General features: G+C 39.4%; 1 protein-coding gene across 1 annotated transcript in view; it reads right to left on the reverse strand.

The window, feature by feature from the left end:
* Positions 1-22,609, reverse strand: part of mao (monoamine oxidase) — a 54,443-nt gene that overhangs the window by 14,418 nt on the left and 17,416 nt on the right. The window contains exons 2-3 of the mRNA XM_017695240.2: positions 9,707-9,801; positions 9,036-9,173 (exon numbers count right to left, since the gene is read on the reverse strand). Of these exons, the coding sequence (XP_017550729.1) occupies positions 9,036-9,173; positions 9,707-9,801 (233 nt within the window). The remainder of the gene's footprint in view (positions 1-9,035; positions 9,174-9,706; positions 9,802-22,609) is intronic.

The following is a 22,609-nucleotide window of genomic DNA, read 5'->3' on the forward strand; positions in this document are numbered from 1 at the left end:
CAAAATTACTGTAATAATAACTGTCATTGACGTAATGTCTTTATAATTACCATCATATCATCAGAAATGGAATTTCAATTACACTTTGGAATGGAAACCTTTTCTGTCTGCCTAAAATATACGTCACTGCATTTTACATGGCTTGATTTCAAATGAGCAAAGAATGAAGCAGCGCTTCTTTTCTCTGCCCGTACTCCATTTCACAATTTGAGATCAGACATAATTAAATCCTAGGGTTTTAAAGACGACACAAGATGCCATGTAATCTTGGCATGAAATTTGCAAATTATTTTGACACTTTAAGGGGTCTCGGAATAATTGCTGGTCCTTCTGTGCAAGCACAATAAAATAAATACTATAATCACAGTTAAATGAATGCTAAAATAATCACTATTTCTCTTTGGCACTCAGCTGCAAAATGACACAGTCCGTCTGTTCACACACAGCATTTCATTCTCACAGTAGTGGAAACGCTTAGTCAGGATGATAACACACTCCATAGCTGGCCGATGGGGTAACAGTAAGCAGACATTACTTCATACCTGAATTGCTCTGTTGCTGAGGGGCTCTTAAATGAATGCTGTTATGGCAGATTGATTGATATTTGACTACAGATTAAAGACATAACACACGTACACCAGAGGAGATAAGTTTCACCTAATCTACGTTCCTCTCTAATTTGCCTCTAATAATCATTGCTGCCTCATAATGGTGTCATTGATAAAAGGGCTACTATGATCATCTGGACCTTGATCAAGGTTGCACACACACTGAGTAAACGGACCCCATCATTTCTGCAGTGACTGTCCAAATTACACCAACTAGGATTTCAACACTGCCCTGGCTTTGACATCCAGCATTTTATCCATATACATTTTCAAAGACTTTCTACATGCAGGTTCAGCTCTCTGGCTTAGTGTGAGGCACTTCTGCTGGACCAGAAAACAAACACTTTGACAGATAAAAGATTCTGCAACCATCAGAACAGTGAGCTGCAGCAAAATGCTAAGTGGAGCTGTCAAAGGCAGACATCACCAAGCTGAGGAGTATTTGCAATGTGGTTGCAATGTGAAGTTGTAATGTGGAGCGATCAGGTGGACGTATGCACTGAGATAAGCGAGATTTATTCTGGGCAAATCCAGGGTCATGGTCGAAACGGTCCAGGTTAATAGAGCCAACACGGATTGAATGGGGGACAGACATGATGAAATACAAACACAGAACACAAATCCAAACACTTCCAACTCTACATACACACCCAACATATCCAACAAATATACAGCACAATCAAACAAAGACCAACGAAAACAAGGGGCAAACACAGGGCTTAAGTACACAAGGGCTAACTAGGGATAACAGGACACAGGTTGAAACACAGGTAGCAATCAGGGGGCCAATCATGACAGAAGTGCACAGACACAATGAGCTCATAGATGTGTCAATACATCTATATATTAATACTGCAGTAATAGTATTTGCTCTTTCTTGCTTCAAAACAACACTGTTATTTTTAACTCTGTTTCCAAAAACGTTGCAATGCTATGATGTGCAAATCATGTAAACCTTGTATGTCATTGAAAAAAGTACAACATACCAAATGCGGAAACAGAAATGTTTGAAAAATATATGAACATTTTGAATTTGATGCCTATAACACATTCCAAAAAAGTTGGCATGGGGACACATTTACCACTGTGCTGCATCACCTCCTCTTTTAACAACACCCTGTAAGCATTTAGCAACTGAGCAATTTTCCCTGTTCTTGCTTGATACAGGATTTCAACTGCTCAACAATTCTGGGTCTCCTTTGTTGTAATTTTCATGTCATAAAGCACCAACTGTTTTCAGTGGGTGACAGGACTGAACTGGTGGCAGGCCAGTTTAGCACCCAAACACTTTTTACTATGGAGCCATGTTGTTGTAATGTGCGAAATGTGGTTTGGCATTGTCTTGCTAAAATAAAAAAGGCCTCCCTGAAAAAGATGTTGTCTAAATAGCAGCATATGTTGCTTCAAAACCTGCATATATCATTCCAAATGAATGGTGTCTTCACAGATGTGCAAGTCACCCATGCCACATGCACTAATATACCACCATACCATCACTGATAATAAGCCAGATGGTCTTTTTAGAACGTAGGTTGTGGAGTCCTGATTTCTAAAAAGAATTCAATTTCCTCAGACTTCAGAGCTCATGCTCTATAGGAAGGTGGATCCTGTTTTGGCATGGTTTCTTCTTTTTGCAGATACAGTGACAGACTATGCTCACAGAAAGAGGTCTTCAGAGGTGTTCCTGAGGTCATGCAGTGACTTTCACTGCAGAATCATGTCTGGTTTTTAATGCAGTGCCGCCTGAGGGCCTGAAGATCACGGCCATCCAATAGTGATTTCCGGCCTAGTGCCTTGCATACAGAGATTTTAACAATATTATGTACCGTACATTATAAAATTCCCATGTTGTGCTCTTTTACATTGAGAAATCTTGATGTTTTAAGAAGCCTAATTCATTCCCATTAATTTAGCTTGAGTGCATGCAACCTAAATAAATGCAGATGTGCTTTAGAACTTCAACTTGCTTCACCATGAAGTTAATGTGTGCTGAAACATTGCACAATATAATGGAGCAATCGCTTGTAGCCTGAAGTTTCTCAAGCAGAGAGAGCAAGTCACCATAAACCTGCACCAGAAGAAGCTCATGAATGCATGTGTTTGCAGTAACATCTATTATAACGACAGGTAAAGTAGTTTTTAAAAAGACACTGGATTACTCACTATTATATTATTTAATACATGATTTTATTAAAGATTTTCATTAAACGGGTTAATGTTCATATGTTAAATGTTAATGTTAAAACATACACTGAAAACAACAAAAAGGAGGCCAAAGCTGCAGTGCATGTATTTCTTCAGGAGGAGGGGGATGTAGCTGATAATCACCATTTTTTAAACTAAAAAAAAAATGCTCGTCATTTTTAGATATCACCCAGGATGGGCGTGTGCATGTGCGTGCATGAGAGACGAGGCATTGCATTAGAGGATGGTGCATTGCTCGCCATCCAGCAACAGGTCTGTTCCCATGGTGACGGAAGTGAGGTGAATGCACAGACAGATGAGAGATGCAGCGTGTCTTCTCTCCTCTTATCCACAGCAGAAGCCTGTGCTTCCTGTAACAAACGCGGTCCACACCCACTCAGAAACACACGTCTCCCCAAGCTTAACACTCTCAGATCGAACAAGCTTTCACCACCTTTAATCTTCATCTACATTAATCACTGATGTGCTGAAGTTGCTTGACTGGGCAGTTCTTGTAGGAGGCTGACAGGAGAAACTGGGTCTGGCCTTTAGGATTAGAGATATAAGAAAGCTGATTAGCTCTGGCCGTTTGCTTGGATGCTCACCCTGATTACAAAACGCTCTGCTCATTGTGAGGTCTTTTACAGGCTAATGGTGGCTCCCCGCCAGCACATGATTGCTGAGTAACCGCAACACTACAGTCATAAAACTTTCAACATTTTCAAGTTTATTACACAGGTCAGAGCAATGTGCCAAAAGTCATGTTTCAGGTAACTATGCCACAAGCAATGCTTTCAAAAAGATAGCTAACAACAGCGATCAGCTCAAATGTCAAGTGTAACGATTTACTGGGCTAACTCATTTCTCACCCGGAAAGGGGTCTTTCTTTAGAGCTCGGCCAATGTCTCACCTAATCAAAACAATGGTTAATAGACCTTTCACTATTATGACATTTTATCTTTTATATACATAAATATGCACATCATGCACCTCTAACCAAGAAAACACAAAAAACATAAAATACACAGGCATAGATAAAATTAACAGACAATTCTTACATGAGGAAAGGTATTTAGCAAACTGACAGACCCCGTCATTATGTTTAAATACTGAAAACATCTAAAATGAATTAAAACCTAATATTTAAACTAAAGCTAACAAATATGCTAGAAAATTAAGAAAGTAAGAAAACAGGAGCCAATTAGAAGAAACCAATGAAATTGCTCAAAATTCTGTGAAGCCTGCCACCTGTGCTAAAATATTTATTCTATTTATTAAGATTGTCATTTTCAGCTGTCCTCCAGATGAGCTTTTGCACTCTGAAAAAAAACGAATTCAACAATAAAGCAAGCCTTGTGCATCTTTTATATAGTGATAGAAAAATTCAATTCAATGTGCTGATTTATTTTAACTTGGCCAACACGGACAGGTAGGCACACCTCCTCTGGTGCAGATTTTAATGAGGTAAAGAGAATATCAGAAGGTCTCTGACTTCATCTTTAGCAAGACGCTTTGTCCGATAAAAAACTGGGGAGTGACTATACTAAATTATACTGGCCAATATTACAACTAATCGAATATCGTAATTAGTCACAACATATTCATCTTGGTAGGTGCTTCTATTTGATACATCTGAAGAGTATTTAATAATTAGCTGACAAATTCAACTCACTATTTCAAACAAGGAAATCATGTGCTTTGGAGTACACAACATAAAACCTTACCTATAATTTGCAGCAGTGTTATTCAGTCCCCAGCTTGAAATACCTGCTTGCCTGTTAGCTTGTCTAGTTAGGCATGTCTCTTATTGTATCTCTTCTGAGGACAGCATAGTTCCTTCGTCCATCTAATTTGCTTTTAGGATGCTCCTGGAAGCTGAAATGCCTTCCAACATACATCCTGGAGCTTAATTCCCTTCATTACACTTTCATCAAAAAAAGCTTTTCTATAAATAGTCCTGGCAACCCTCCACAATTAGCTGGACCTTTCACAGAATAGGTTACGTTGGTAGAATATCTTAAGTAGTGTACAGGCTCAGCCTTATGGTAGTAATTTTTCTTCAGCTTTTCTGTAATGGGTGAATCCTGTCTGATTCCTGAATGTGGTTATGAAATTGGAACGGGAAACTCCCCTGTTAGCAAACACAGGGCCTGAGAGAGCTCAAGAGCAAGAGAGACAGAGAGAGAGAGAGAGTGGAGGGGTGGGGAGAGGGAGACGGTCCTTTCAGGACTGATAGTGATTGTCTTTTGATGGGGAGTGTTGCCATGGTAACCTACGGGGAAGCTATGGCCAACAGAGGAGAGGACGAGAAGAAAAGGGAGCTGCCTCAGAGCAGTATAAACAACACGGAATCACACAAACACACAAAACAAAAGCATGCACAGTCATCTACAAGGAATCAAGGGTCAAAGGCAGGCCAGAGATTGTAAGTCTAAAGGCAACAAACATGTAGATCTTTGATTTATTTCAGTCACAAAGAAACTTAATTGTCTGCATGTGCTTGTGTGCTCGTCTGCAATGCTGGTCCTCCGAAATAGGTCATGTCAATATAACACTACTCTGTGAGCTCTGCTAGAAAAGAAACCAGGCCAACAAACTTTTTTTTGTGGTGTGGGAAATAATGCATGTCTTTGTGTCCTAGAAAACGTAGCTAAACCTCTGTTTCCAAACCGTTTTTTGATGGCAGCGCTTCTAAAATAGTCACATCAAATACACATCTTGTCTACATGTCTCCAGTTACAATTTCTCTAGCCTTTCGCTGTCTCTATGTTGCGTAGGTTTTTTTTTACTATTATTGCTGTAATTCTGCCTCTGGGAGTCTACTGACAAAACACATGAGAGCAGCTGACGTGACATCTAGCAACATCTCTGTCAGACTGCATAAAGCAGCAATACATAAAACCACTAGAGTGCCCTGCAACGCTTAAAAGAGGCCAATGTAATATTCTACCACTCTGCTCGACAGAGAGCTGGAAATCTGCACTGTATCTTTGACTCAAACGTTTGTGGAACTTCCTGAGCATGAATAATGCATCAAGACAGTTAGACTAACGCTATACAAAGCACTCTCTGCATCTCTCTTCACTGAGCAGAGCTAAAGGAGTTAAGATTATGAAGAGTAATTCAGACCTTGCTCAATATCTTCTAAACAAATAATTGTTTTGCATAGCTGAAGCTGACAAAGTGGAAGAACTTATCCAGTTCTGGAGAGAAAATATCCAGTGAGCGGCAGTTGTGCGGACAAAAGTGCCTTGTTGATGTGAGAGGTCAGAGGAGAATGGGCAGACTGGTATGATGATGAATAGAAAGGCAACAGTAACTCAAATAACCAACCAAATCTCTGAGAAATCTCTCTTCCTGATAAGACTCATGGTGAACTTCAAATAAAGTTTGTCTCTAAAGGTATACAAAATACATAATTCTGATACTGAGGTAACCCACTAGATTTCTTTTACAATTATTATGTAACTGCCTGACTGCAATTCTTTGAGCAGATTCCAATTATTTAAGCTGACCCTAATTATTATCCACAGTTGTTAGCTTTTGCAATTATATGTTTACACAGCCACAAACAGAATGTGAAATACATCAGTTGAGTTAAGCTATATATAAGTACATAAGCTGATAAAAGCATTTTGTGAGACTGATGCTATAACACCTGTAGAGGGCAACAGTGAGTGATGTTTGTTTCTTTGAGGTTTGTTAATAATATCTTTAAATGGCAGCTGTGAGTAATGTTTACTATAATGTGTATACAAGCTGTTTCGCCATCTGTTGGCAGCTACAAACTAATGACAGCTAAGAAGCAAGATAGCTAATTAGCCAGTCTGATCACCTTAGATTTGAACATTAATAGTTGCTTGCAATAAAAAAAATACAGTTTAAGTGTTAACAGCAATTTTTAATGGGGCAATTAGTCATCAGCTAAAATGTCACGATAGTGAGAGGCCTACCCATTCAAAGCATCTGTATCTGCCTTTAAAAGGTGGGGTCCTTACTGTAATGCAGAACTCTTCTAATAATCTGAGAAATTCCCCTCACAATCTGACAGCTATCAATAAAATATACGCTCAGAGGGAAAAATATCTCTGTAGCTGCCTGCAGGCTGTGTAAACAGGAGGAAAAAAATCTAAGAAATAAAGTGGACTATCCAATATTCAACCAAGCAGGAGAAGGAGGCATATCAAGTTGCATGTCAATCATTTTACACCATCCAAACCAGCAAGCTACATATTTGAGTTCTGAAAAGTCCAACTGCAAAAACTGGTTACCCCTTCTGTGAAATAATTGCAAAGAATGTCACACCTTTCCACCTTTATGAAGGCTTTCAGTGTGAAACAAAACACTAGTGAAACAGGGAAAACTGGTGTGGCGTAACACTGAGCAGAGCTAAAGGAGTTAAGATTATGAAGAGTAATTCAGACCTTGCTCAATATCTTCTAAACAAATAATTGTTTTGCATAGCTGAAGCTGACAAAGTGGAAGAACTTATCCAGTTCTGGAGAGAAAATATCCAGTGAGTGGCAGTTGTGCGGACAAAAGTGCCTTGTTGATGTGAGAGGTCAGAGGAGAATGGGCAGACTGGTATGATGATGAATAGAAAGGCAACAGTAACTCAAATAACCAACCAAATCTCTGAGAAATGTTTCCAACACCTTGTTAAAAGTCTGCCACGAAGAATTAAGGCAGTTCTGAAGGCAAAAGGGGGTCCAACCTTTTACTAGCAAGGTGTACCTAATAAAGTGGCCGATGAGTGTGTGTGTGTATATATATTATTAATAGTATTTATTATGTTTCATATTAACTAGGCCACTATTGGCTCTCACCATATTAAATGTTGTGACTCTGTATTCAGCTGCTAGTGAGCTATTAGGGATGAAAAGGGAGGAGTGAGAACCATCCATTCCATCCATTTTCCAAACCGCTTCTCCGTCAGGGTCGCGGGGGGGTGCTGGAGCCTATCCCAGCAGTCTTCGGGCGAAAGGCAGGATACACCCTGGACAGGTCGCCAGTCCATACTCAAAAAATGTGTACAACTGCCACAATTTAAAAATCACATTTCGACATAATAAAAACGCTGACTAGCTTGCTCACCTACAAAGATGGTTTTCTAAATCTTACATATTTCCATCAAATACATTTCAGTGATACTGAAGTGAAAAACATTGTTTAACTGCAGAATTTCCAAAATGGGGATATTGCATTTTATGGCTTCTGTAAAAGCTCCAATTGAACATGCTGGTACATTTTTACTATGCTAAACACTGACATGCACACATCTCAACAATTCTTGGGGCAGATTTTAAGGAGTTAAAGGGCGCAAAGCCAAAGTCTCTGAAAGCATCACCAACAACACATTAGGTAAAAGTTAGGCAAGAGGGTTCAAGGTGCACGCTATACAGTAAACATGCTATATCAGTGAACTGTGTGAAGGATTGGAGTAATTTGTAATCCTTGCTGTACTATATGTGAAGCATGCATGTAGTTTTGTCTACATGTGTGCACTGAGGGAGGCGTGCCACAGGGGCTTTTCCACCAGGGTCCCCTGACATCCTGCACCCTGAACACTCCATTGCATTCTCACTATGACCTTTTGCTCTGAGTGTGTGCACATCTGCATGCTTGTGTGAGTAGTTGCACTTGAGTAGTTCAAAGCCTTCCAAAGAGTTTGTGTCATATGTGCATATGTAACGCTAACATGATAAATGGATGACAGGACTACTACACTAAGTATTTCTAAGAAGAAGTCTGTGATTTACAACTCCATAAGCTGGCCAGAGCCATGGAGAAACTGAATCTACAGGGAAATCTAATAAGGGCATGCAGAATGTGCGTGCTAAGGGCAGTGATGCATCTGCTCAAATCGGATATGGGGGGGGTTGGCTGCTGTCTTGACTACCTCTCTCCTTCTTTACTCAGAACAGAAGAAACCATATTACTAGAATAAAACCTTTTCCTTCAGGCACCGATTAGCATCTCCAGGCTCTAAACACACCATAATGCTGAACAAGAGGGCTCAGTATATGACGAGGCTCTGGTCCTGCTGTGACTTCCTGTGCATTAAGATATAAGTCCAGTGGAAGAAGGGGATCTGCTATCTGCAGAAAAAAGTAAATGCTCCAAAGCCCTGATCCTCGGCAGCTGATTGCAGAAGGTTTTGAGGGGCTCTCTTGGGAAAATTCTCTAAGCAACATTTGCTCTGCATGTTTACACTGCTAAGCTAATGTCCGTTTTCCAGCTTACCTTCACATAGTGAACCAGGGACTCCTCTTCATTCACCTTGTAGGTTTTGACCCCGTACTGCTTGGCCAACCGAAAGATTCGGTTTTGAGTGGGTCCAACATAAGCACCACCCAGGTCCACCCATTTGGTCTGTTTATTCTAAAGGGGAATAGGATGTATGTCAAATGTTGCCTCACATTAACCTTGTTGTTGAGGCAGCTTTGCACATGCTGTCTATTTTCTGAAGCAGCTTTATAAGTAGCCCCATGGAACTGCTTTTCCCAATAGGCTTGAGTAAGTGACACAAAAATATAGTTTGAAATTATTTTTTGTTTGTTTTGGAAATAAATAATACATACGTACCAGTGTTACTAAATATACATACCTTAGAAACAAGGATCAAGCATTTAAGCATAAACCTCTGGATCAAAACGTTATTAAGATTATAAAACAAACATTTAACTAATATTCAATCATGTGTGTCCAATTTTTAGGTTGACAATGGTGTAAATGCTTTTGCCTAAGACAAAAGCAGTCTGATTTAGATGGGCAATTTGAATATAAAGCAACAAATGTGCTTTTGTTTATGCATAGAAGGATAGTTTAGAAAATAGAGGTTAAGATTTGGCTATTTGTGCATCAAATGTTGATAGAAACAATGAAATTGGCTCATGTAATGGTGAACAACTTACTTGAACGGTGTAGGTTCTTCCACCAACCCGGTCTCTGGCTTCTAGCACCACAGGGTTTAAGCCACTCTCTAATAACAGCTTGGCTGCACTCAGCCCTGCAGAGAAAGTAGAGACAGAAGTACAGTAGTAAGAGTCAGGCTTATTCTGTAATCTATCCATGGTTATCTGTGAATAATACACCATTTGACGCTGTAATCACAAATGCAAGTTTGAAAGACTGTTCTATGCATAACAGAAGCCATCTGTCATCTGGGCTCAAGCTCATATATATATATATATATATATATATATATATATATATATATATATATATATATATATATATATATACTGCTCAAAAAAATAAAGGGAACACTCAAATACACATCCTAGATTTGAATGAATAAAATATTCTCATTGAATACTTTGTTCTGTACAAAATTGAATGTGCATCAATGGAAGTCAAATTTATTAACCAGTGGAGGCCTGGATTTGGAGTCACACACAAAATTAAAGTGGAAAAACACACGACAGGCTGATCCAACTTTGATGTAATGTCCTTAAAACAAGTCAAAATGAGGCTCAGTATTGTGTGTGGCCTCCACGTGCCTGTATGACCTCCCTACAACGCCTGGGCATGCTCCTGATGAGGTGGCGGATGGTCTCCTGAGGGATCTCCTCCCAGACCTGGACTAAAGCATCCGCCAACTCCTGGACAGTCTGTGGTGCAACGTGGCATTGGTGGATGGAGCGAGATATGATGTCCCAGATGTGCTCAGTCGGATTCAGGTCTGGGGAACGGGCGGGCCGGTCCATAGCTTCAATGCCTTCATCTTGCAGGAACTGCTGACACACTCCAGCCACATGAGGTCTAGCATTGTCCTGCATTAGGAGGAACCCAGGGCCAACCGCACCAGCATATGGTCTCACAAGGGGTCTGAGGATCTCATCTCGGTACCTAATGGCAGTCAGGCTACCTCTGGCGAGCACATGGAGGGCTGTACGGCCCTCCGAAGAAATGCCACCCCACACCATTACTGACCCACTGCCAAACCGGTCATGCTGAAGGATGTTGCAGGCAGCAGATCACTCTCCACGCGTCCCCAGACTCTGTCACGTCTGTCACATGTGCTCAGTGTGAACCTGCTTTCATCTGTGAAGAGCACAGGGCGCCAGTGGCGAATTTGCCAGTCCTGGTGTTCTCTGGCAAATGCCAAGCGTCCTGCACGGTGTTGGGCTGTGAGCACAACCCCCACGTTGGACGTTGGGCCCTCATACCATCCTCATGGAGTCGGTTTCTAACCAGACACATGCACATTTGTGGCCTGCTGGAGGTCATTTTGCAGGGCTCTGGCAGTGCTCCTCCTGTGCCTCCTTGCACAAAGGCGGAGGTAGCGGTCCTGCTGCTGGGTTGTTGCCCTCCTACAGCCTACTCCACGTCTCCTGGTGTACTGGCCTGTCTCCTGGTAGCGCCTCCAGCCTCTGGACACTAAGCTGACAGACACAGCAAACCTTCTTGCCACACCTCGCATTGATGTGCCATCCTGGATGAGCTGCATTACCTGAGCCACTTGTGTGGGTTGTAGAGTCCGTCTCATGCTACTACGAGTGTGAAAGCACCACCAACATCCAAAAGTGACCAAAACATCAGCCAGAAAGCAGAAAGGTACTGAGAAGTGGTCTGTGGTCCCCACCTGCAGAACCACTCCTTTATTGAGTGTGTCTTGCAATTGGCGTTAATTTCCACCTGTTGTCTATTCCATTTGCACAACAGCTGTGAAATTGATTGTCAATCAGTGTTGCTTCCTAAGTGGACAGTTTGATTTCACAGAAGTTTGATTTACTTGGAATTATATTGTGTTGTTTAAGTGTTCCCTTTATTTTTTGAGCAGTATATATATATATATATATATATATATATATATATATATATATATATATATATAAAATAAAAAGCTGCAAAGATTAAGATTAGGTGACTGATTATCTTGCATTTCATAACATGTTTTTGCCACAGTGCTTTAACATATTTCTAATTAAGTATTTTAAAGGTTTCTTAGTTTAGCTTTTTCCAAAGGGGATGCTTGGTTTGTTGCTGTTTAGTTGAGTTCATGTCATTGTATGGTCTATACATCTATCCATACATACATACATACATGAATGAATAAATCCATGAATGAAGGTAGTATACTCAATTACTAATATATTCAGGAGTGACAGCAGTAATTAAGTAACTAAGCATTACCCCTAAGGTAATTTTTCCTACGTATAATATTTGTGCAAGACTGTCAATTTCCTCATGTCAAAGTAATAAGACCACAAGAATGGGGCGATTTCCTCCATAGCAGCACTAAGAGAAAATGCACAGACAGCAGGACTAACCTCCCAGCAGGGGTAAGGAGGGAAGTGTCACATTAGGACACTCATTGAGGTTTCCTCTTGGTCTCTGAACACACAAGCAGACTTCCTGTTCCTGAAGGAGAAGCAGAAATTCTGCTCCTGTGAGAAACTGCACTATGTCTGACAGCCAAGGACAGACCACTTTCTGTGCCAAGGTTTAGTTAATGTTTCAGGAAGACAAACAAAGAAGACTAAAGAGCTGATCTGAATAGCGGGGAGGTTTGCTATAGTGATGCTGTGATTAATATTCTCTAGGCTACCACCAATTAGTGGAATCATCAAATGCATGCGACTTATATTTGATTTTATATTTGACTTTCTGTTATTAACAGTGTTTAATTACCTTGTGTAAATGTACATTTTTTTTCCATTATGCAAACTGCAACTAGCTGCATGAAAGCTTCACCACATAAAGCCAGTTTTGGACTACATGGTTACAATGGATTTAATATTGTCTGATTAAAGAAGAGCAAAAATAAAGATTTTCTCTTTCAAAACTGATTGGACCCACAGGACTATACTTTTACTCTGTGATTACTGTTCCAAAAACCATTTGGCTCTAAGATGCAGTGAATTGTAAAATTCAGAAGACTTCAATGGGTGGAAGAGCTTTTTCTTACAAACCCCCAAATTGTGGAATAATCTCCTAGTTAATGTTTGGGACTCTGACATAGTCTCAACCTTTAAGTCTAGACTGAAAACATATTTGTTTAGTTTAGCTCAATTAGCCTTCCCCTTTAGATAAAGGCAGGAGATCCAGGGGTTCATGGACATAAAGGCTTATGGTAAACTGAGATGTTGGTGCTGTTGACCCACCACTTCATGCGATCACACGTTTGTTGACAGTGGAGTGGGGGATCCCAGTGTCTCTACCAGTGCAGTTTCTAAAGCTTTACCATCCAGTCTTCAAACAGAGATCCTCTTAGCTTCTATTTGGTATTTAGCTTATTAAATTGTAAACCCGAGGAGGAGTTGACCAGAGGAGGATGGGTCTCCGCTTGTGAGTCTTGGTTCCTCCCAAGGTTTCTTCCTCCAGACTGAGGGAGTTTTTCCTTGCCATTGTCACAATTGGCTTGCTCACTGGAGGATATATTTTGTAACTGTGTGTTTTCAAACTTCTGTAAAGCTGCTTTGTGACAACATTGTTGTAAAAAGTGCTATACAAATAAACTTGAATTGAAATGAATTGAATTGCAAAATGCAACTGTGGCCAGTGGCCTAATTGTCCAAATAGACCTCCTTCCTCTTTTGTTCCTAGCTTATTCCACTGACAAGGCCACAGAAATGAGGATCATGGCAAAAATGTGATTCCAAGACGTGCAGCAAAAGACATCAGTGGCCAAACCACAGGAAGTGTATATGGAGCAGCAGATAGCCTGAAGTAAACAGCAAACGTGTCTGGCATTCAGACAAAGCAGGGCCCCTTCCCCAACACTCCACTGCTGATCACAAGCCAAATCTCCCACAGCTCTAAAACACATGCACATCTGCGGGTAAGACGGGTAACGCTCTTGGTATTCCTGATATTACTATCATTGCAAACCACTGACTTGTAAACCTTAAAAAAATAAGAGGACCTTCGTTCACATGACCTGTGATTTGTGGCATACTTTTAACAAGGTGTTGGAAACATTCCTCAGAGATTTTGGTTGGTTATTTGAGTTACTGTTGCCTTTCTATCATCTGGAACCAGTCTGCCCATTCTCCTCTGACCTCTCACATCTACAAGGCATTTTCGTCCACACAACTGCTGCTCACTGGATATTTTCTCTTTTTTGGCCCATTCTCTGTAAACCCTAAAGATGGTTGTGTGTGAAAATCCCAGTAGATCAGCAGTTTCTGAAATACTCAGACCAGCCCGTCTGGCACCAACAACCACGCCACGTTCAAAGCCACTCAAATCACCTTTCTTCTCCATTCTGATGCTCGGTTTGCACTTCAGCAAGTTGTCTTGACCACCTCTACAAGCCTAAATGCATTGAGTTGCGGCCATGTGATTGGCTGATTAGCTATTTGTGTTAACATGCAATTCTACCTAATAAAATGGCAGGTGAGTGTATACTGACCAAGCCATATTCTCTACACTTTAAACTTAAAATCTGATCAATCATTTTAGTTCCTTTGTTTTATTTGATTGTTTTGTTGGAAACAAAATTGGCCAGATCTAAATTCTGCCTTTTGTTACATTCATAGAAATGGAGACATGTTTGTATACCTCTACAAGCACCGACATTTACTTCTTTTAAAAAGGTTTGCACCATTTCATAAAGAGACATATGTTCAGTCTTGATGGGAATGAAACATATAGTGCGTACTGACGATGAAGTTAAAGGCACCTGTCACCTGCATTTAAAAAAATCTTTTGTTAATTCAAAGTGTACATCACTGATGCTTTTGTTAGTTAATTGACCTCTTCTGTGTGGCTTGTCTAGGGGGGAACTAGACCACCTGCACCTCTGAAAACTGACGAGATGGGCATTTGAGAGAAGTTCAGCTTTCTGCTAAGACATTTTAAGCATCTGTTCTGCTGCAAATGAATTTTTCCTGTACTATATTTTGGATCTTCCTTGCTGGAAGCAGCTTTAGCAGATCACATGACTGCCGATCTTTCTGTAGGCAATAAGACTGAGACGTACTCAATATCCCAGGAGTCTCTGGGAAGTCACATGACATCTCACGTGACACCACGCTCCTATCAGCACTCTAGGTCTCCGGAGTTTTGATGTGATTCACCTGTGTTATGTGTCATATGATATACTTAGTGTAGTATATAAGCCTGGACTTTAGCTTAGTAAAGTTGTGAGGTATTGTATGCCTTTTGAGATCTACTGAGCATTTATCTATTGTTGTGCATTTTGTGTATGACCTCTGCTTTTCGTTTTCTCGTCTTTGCCCTTTTTGCTCTGCCCTTTGGATTTGGTTGCTCTATAACTGATTTTGAATTATGACTATTTGCCTGTACCTTCGACCACACTACTGCTTTTCCCTTTTTGGATTGATGCAACAAGTAACCCTAATGACTGAAACCTCTGTTCTACACCAATTTGTCTGTATTTTATTTCAGGCTGTCATCAAACTCTGATAGTTGCTCCTTACAGGACCACTCCCTTACATGCCGCACAAACTCTTTTCTTTCCTGTTAAGTAAAGATAATTTGCTTTAGGCTGTTTTACTTTAGATTGCTTGTGAGAGCAAAACACAAAGTGAACCACCAGCTTTAACACCAGTTCTAAAAGCAGAGTACTTTTTTTTTTTTTTAGAAATGCAATCATTTGAATTGCAAGCATTAAAAAGATAATTATCTAATGTTTAATTTATGTAAAACTCTCACTTCTGCCATTGTGTCTCATCATATTTTGTGCAGTAAATTTGTAAATTTGTGCTTGGCAATGTTCATCTACACTGGTATAGTGTGACACGGATGCTAGGGATGTGCATTCTGATGTTTTGATATTCGACTACCCATGAGGGTTATAATGAGCGAACATCAGGTTAGCCGCAGAGGAGGAAAAAACAACAGCAAAGAAAGGATTTCAGCTGAAATTAAAGTACTGTGGCTTACTTTTTTAGGTGATAGCACCAGTGTTGCACAGAACTGCAGAGGATTACATTTCAGAACATGTACTATTCCAAAATAGCTGACGCAGGAAATCTGTAAATTTTTGTGTTGGGCGTGTCACATGATAGAAGCTGTCTTAGATGAGCTAAGGGGCTAAAAGTGCAGCTAACCAGAAACACTGGATGTTCATAAAGACTCCTCTTTAAGTGTTTTCCCCTCTTCAGTGGACAATATGCCAACATGTTAGTATGTTAGAGAAATATATTTTAACTGTTTCTAAACCTCCCCTGTGATGGACTGGTGACCTGTCCAGGGTGTATCCTGCCTTCCACCTAATGACAGCTGGGATAGGCTCCAGCTCCCCCCGCGACCCAGAAAGATAGGTGGTTTAGAAGACATGTTTGTGTGTGTTTTTAAACCTAATGTTAGCATAAGCCAAGTTTTTTAGTGATCTCTGCTGTCTCAGTCACATCCTAAACAACATCCTAAATGTCCTTGTTAATGCACTTGCATTCAGGCTGTCACGTATCCTTCGGGCTCTGATACCCACTTGGACCCCCTTCCCCAGACTCCTCCAGGAATTCACATGTCTCCTGCTACCTCTGACCTGCCTGCACACTCCAATCACCGGTCTCACTCTCCGAAATACTAATGTGGTTCACCTGTGTTTTGCTAATTAGCTTTAGCTTATAAGCCCGGGCTTAGCACAGGATCAGTGCGAAGTATCGAAGTTTCGTTTATCGACATACTGAGTGGTTTCATTGTATCTGTGCCTGATCGTTTCTGACCCGTTTGCCTGTTTACCGTTTACTTCTTTTGCTATTTCCCTTTGGATTATCTGCCTGTGGTATATCTCTGACATTTTCTGTCTTCCAGTCATGAAATATATTCGAACACTGCCACTTTACACAGTTAACCAAGTCCTCATGCACATCCCTAAAACACACACCATCATATTCCCTTTATAGCAATATTTTTAGCAATGTATTTGATATGTAATTCTAAGGTCTATAAAAAGCAGTGATCCTAGATAAGTGGTATTTTTGTATATTGCTCATGATATCCAGGACCCAACAGCTCATTTGCTTCAGATTGTTTTCAAAATCCATAGAGTTAAATAAAAAGATTCTATAAATCTGTTTATGTCTGGTTGACATTGATATTACTTTGCAAGAGCTCGTTTGGTGTAATTTTCAGGGAAGAAAACAGAACAAAACAGTCCAACAAAGCCAGTGACAGTCTGTAAGTATTCTTTAAGTTTAGAGTAACAATGCTTAGAAAGCATGAGTCCATTAACTTTACTAATGCAAACCTATTAACTTTGTTAATGCTAACTTATACATCGCCCAATACTGTGATATTGTGATGCATCAAGAAGATACTGTAAAAATGAATATCACCCAGCACTAGTGGATATATAATTAATTAAATATGAGTTTTTCTGTAACATTGTCAGGAGTGTACTGCGCCTATTGGAAAGTGGGAGGTGATCATACGTCCTCAAACATTCCCTTTGTTTGTATAAGCACTGTCAGTCAATTCAAAATCATGATCAGTGTGCAGTTAATGGACGTTTACACAGCTGACAATTTATTCAGGTGCTCTGAATGGCTGGTACAAAGTGGCCTTTCCCCACAGCACTGCAGGCTATAATTGCTCTAGCCTTAATTCAATACATTACAGTTCACAAATGTACCTGCAATTATGGGCCCACAGTATGTTTAAATGTTACAGCATCACTATATGCAGATGACAGATATTGTGGCCATCATTGTCCTCTTTATTTCACTGAACAAACACAAAGAAACAGGAGAGAAAACAGTCTATGGAAAATATCCACATCTGGCCTTTCTCACTCGAGTGTTACACTCATATGACTCAAAAATAACATTCATTTTACAGGAGTTGGCATGCATATGATTTTTTTGGGGGGTAATTTGAAGGCGAACTACATATCTTCAGAACGTTCATAAGCACTGAATAACATTTTTTTTTTTAAAAAAGCAATACTTTATACTTAATCATTTATAACACTTTATTTCAGTATTCACAAGATGCTGTTAGATGTTTTATGAAGTAAACCACCTTTACTGACATAAGGGCTCTTAAGCTAAAGTAACAGACAGTTGCCCAATTTAAATCACTGTTATTCAGCATCATTCCCAAGCAAAGGGAATTCTAAGGTAGAGACCTAGTACGGAACACTCGTTTTGATGCCCCGTACCACAAAGTAATATTTCCATACATATTTCCTGTATCATTTTGTAGAACCCATATATGGCATTTTTAATTAGGCCTCTATTACTTGGGAACGATGCTTCATAACTGTCATAAATGTCATAAACGGTTCATCACTTTAGTTTAAGGGCACTTATGTCATTTACTTCATTATTTTTGTGATTACTGACATAAACCTTTCATAAATACTTCAGTCTTTCTTTTTTACATGCACACGAAGCCCTGCTGGTGACATCCTGTATAAATAAAAATAATGCATGACCACGACTTAGTAAGATATGGGAATGAAATCCAAATGTGTGGCCATGACTTATTAAGGTGTGGGAACAAGATCATGCCTTACTAAGACATGCATTATTTTTACTTATATGGGATGTTACAAGCAGGGCTCTGTACATACATTATGTAACACTTATGAACAGATTAGTAATGCCCTATGTTGCCCTATTTTGTAAGTGGACAAAAAAGCATCTACCTAAAAGATGTTCCACAAAATACTGAAGTTTTACAACCATAGAACCAAAAGACAGTAGGAGGTCCAATATAGGCATAGTTTATACTCGATATAAACACAAAAAATCTTATATAACAGCAGCAAACAAGACAAATGCTTCACAAGTTGCTTTTGAGAGATGGTCTTTTCAGTCCTTCAAGATTCAGTTGGTCTATGTCTGTGCATAACATCAACAATCCCCAGTGCAGGCCATGTGTGTTTAATGAAAATGTTCTCTGCTTTGCTCTGTTCTCCTATCTCTCAGCAGGAGCCCACATCTGTGCAAACGCACAACGACCTTTTGTCATAAACATTGAGACCCAAAGCTGGACTTCCACTAGTGTATGTATTAGTTTAAGTAATCCTGCCATTTCAGAGCTGAATCCTCCATTGTTCCGAACAGGATTTAGCTCTGTTACATTTAACTGCTGGGGCTGTGCAAGAGCTTTCACTGTACTTCATCTGATCAAAGTTGACTTTTGTCTATGCCAAAGGTTTTTACACTAGGAATGCCCCTGATCAAAGATGTGAAGCCAAACTCTTCTTCAAAATGACCAAGACACTAAACCATATGTTAACATTAACATATGTATTTTGTAAAGAAAAAAAGTCATGTCAAATAAATAAATCTAGCAGATAGGTAATATACCATCATAAGGTGAATTTATCAGACGATATTCAAGGTAGAAACAAACAATGCTAATAAATTAGCACTTACAAAGTTAATGGTTCATCCAGAGGTAGATTAGCTACCTGTGAACAATCTACAGGGCTTATATATTAACATTTACATATATACACTTATTATACCATGCTTTTAAGCAGTTGACAACTGAACAACTAAGGGAGCGAGAGCTTTTCTCTATTGGTCCTGTGTTAGACTGAGATGCTATTTGGTCTAACTTTTGGCTTATCAGTTTTATCCACTACAAAACAGCTCATATACAGTTGCTTACAGAAGGAAGTAAATAAAGCATATTTCCAATAACAACTGCAATACCTGTAAAATTGCACCTGGTTGTGACTACTATTGTTATTATGTGTTTTTTTTTTTTTTTAAGGCAAGATCAGAATTGCCATCAGAAAAACACTTTTTGTTCCCTGAAGAAACTTTCAGAAGGTTCTTTTATGATCCTGGAATGAACGTAGATTATCTGCCGTAATCAAATTTGAGCCTTTTCAACAAGAAGATTTTGTTCAAGAATATATTTCTTATACCTAGGAATAGTAGTTATTTGGCTTTTTTGTCTCTGTGAGTCTTGTTTTATTCCTTGAGAAAGACCCTGTGACATGAGATAAGGACTTGTTTATGTCCTGACATGGTGACAGCTGATGGTACATGGAGCTGAAAATGTGTTTTTCCATTACTGTATTAGTGAAAAGTGACCAACTGGGAGCCCTCAAGGCCTTGGGCCTGACTGAGAGTGACTCTCGCTAACATCATTAAGGGACTCTATCTTTGACTAAATCTAACCAATGACACTATGTTTAGCTTAATTTCTAAACCAGTCCAAGTCTGTGTTATAGTAGTTTTTGATTTGTAACTGTCAACGAACTTGATCTTACGGACTCCAACTCCCAAGATCCATCAGTCAGTTATGTGACCCAACCAACCAAACATCCATCAGTCATCAGATCTCACTAGAATTCTAATTGTTGTCATCTGTTACCTCTTGTATACATACCTGTCTGTTTGTTTCATTCATTGCAAAGTATTGCCTCTGTTTGGCCAGTGTGTACTGGACTACCGTAGTGGATATGCCATCCAAATGACTTAATATCAGCAATCTGTTAGCGCTTCATCTATGTCAGTTGAACCATGATTCAGGTTCACAGTTTCTGACTTACTGACAGATGCTAATGCCTTAAACCATTGGATCACCTTGTTAGCTTACAATACCTCAGGCTCGACAAAGCAAAGTATAAATGGGGAACTTTATGATTCCATTGAAGAACTCTGGTCCATGACTCCTTTGAATTGTCTACCCATATAGACAGCATACAGCTCTGTCCTCTCTGTACACTCTGTATACTCTTTATGAAGTTTATGAAGTATATTACATTGATGTTTTGCTTCTAGAATGTAATGCAAGTGAAATGATGTTTTATGGTGGTTTATGGACATTTAACAGCGCTGTTTATTCTGGTCTCTTTTCAGTCAGTGAAAGTGCTACACGGAGTGTAGCTTTAAAGCTTACACTAGATTAATCTCCACCGTGGTGAATTGACCCAATGGGATTGTCATAACACCCGGGAAAAGGTTAGGGTTCCTTTGAAGAGTATTTTTGGTGATCAAAGAGCTGCTGTCATAGCATGGATCTTGCTCTCGCTCTCTCGCTCTCTCTCTCGCTCTCTCTCTCGCTCTCTCTCTCGCTCCCTCTCCCTCTTTTGCACTACACCTGAGGCAGAGGTTGACCTAATTGCAGTGACTTTTATTTGATAATTGTTAGACAGAAAGGCTTTCTGCTCATAAAACGGGCAAACGTCTCATCCTTAAACCACAATAGACAAGTAAATTGGAAAGTAGGAGGAAAAGCAGGCAAAAATGAGTAATTCTCCAATTCATATGTAATTGTACATGTAACAGTGCATAACACCAAGAAGTAAATCATTTATCAGGAACTCTGCAATAAAACATCATAAATTCAGTTATACTAGCTTTGCAGATGTGCAAAGTCTTAAAAATTAACATGAGATCACCTGTTAGTTAATGTCCTTGGTTCTATTAACCCATTAATGTTCACATCTGAAATTTCAAATGTGCTTTGGTTCATATGGTTTTAAATCAATGACTGATATGGGTTTTTATCACTTAACCACATGAACCCAATGAGCCCATTACTGGGCCAAAAAAGGAGAAATCTGTTCCTTTAAATCTGCCACAAGGTAATACATCATGAGCACAACGTTATTAGTAAGAGTAAATCATTTAATCAATTTCAGTGTATAGAATTTTCTACCACTGTATAAAAGATGCTGTAGTAATCCTAGGTATTCTGTAACACAAGCTGAATAAAAATCTACAAATTCCTGCTTTGTTAAATGTTCTTTACATATCAAATAAACACAAAACGACATAAACAGCAGAAATAGACACATACACATTTGCCATTAGTTTTGGTCACGAGACTCCTATTTTTAACTAAACGATAACAAGTGCAAATTTGATGACAATTCAAAGCATGAAAATTACATTTAATCAAAAAAATTCAAAGATGTTCATCCAAGGTATAACAAAATTTCATCAGTTTAGCAATTGTTATTTTTGAACACAGTTCTGTGGCATTTTTCATTATCATGCAAAATGTAGATGTTGGACATGAAGAGGTTAAACACAATGTATCATTTACAAAATAAGATCTTTACTTTCCTGTATTCATCCATCAAAATGTAATGGCTTTTGCCCGTTTTCTGATCTGTGGCTACGTTACTGTGCAGCAGCAAGAAAAAATGATGCCAAAAATGTTACAGCTTCTTTCATTTGAAATCACTCTCACTTAATAATACCAGTGAATTAATTCTATGTTACTCCTGCAACCTCACTGGTCTGTGAGCACCTGGCACAAATCTTTGAGCATAAGCCAGGCTCTAACCTACACAGTAACATAGTTAAACGGATATACTTGGTTTTTGTTCTTCTTTCCTTGTTAGTGCAAGGACAGGGGGAACATTCGCTGTAAAGTAAGAGTCGAAGGACAAGCAAATGTTTCCGTGGCAACTGTAAATATAAAAAAGGGCTGCTTGGTTATTGTAAATGTCTGAATTGCCTCTCAGGATTCAGTGAGAACAAAAGGTGACATCACAAGCTTATCTAAGACATCAAAACAAATGTAAACTCAGTAGGTCCCACTGATCCTTCTTTGTGTTTGAGGCTTGCATTGAGCGAACTCGTTTCCCATGACATTTCTTTTTCACACCACAAGAAAAGCACAAGCCACTCTGGATTTTGTTTTGCAGAGACATACTACTATTTCAAACACAGCCGTGTGAAAAGAAGGATGAAGCTGAAACATGACTGAGCACAATAGGTCACATGGCTCACTATAAGCAACAAAAAACATCAGGTCACATATCATTTCACTGTATAATATTTTTGTCATGACACAGGGAATAAAACTTTGTTATGAAAGTCTATTTTTGCAGTTATTTGCTTTTTCACTTGCTGAATTTGAGAATCTGTTTCAAGAGGTACACATAGAGCATAATGAATATTTTACATTTTGGCTTGTGGGTC

The sequence above is a fragment of the Pygocentrus nattereri genome, chromosome 6, assembly GCF_015220715.1.
Source record: "Pygocentrus nattereri isolate fPygNat1 chromosome 6, fPygNat1.pri, whole genome shotgun sequence".
NCBI lineage: Eukaryota > Metazoa > Chordata > Actinopteri > Characiformes > Serrasalmidae > Pygocentrus > Pygocentrus nattereri.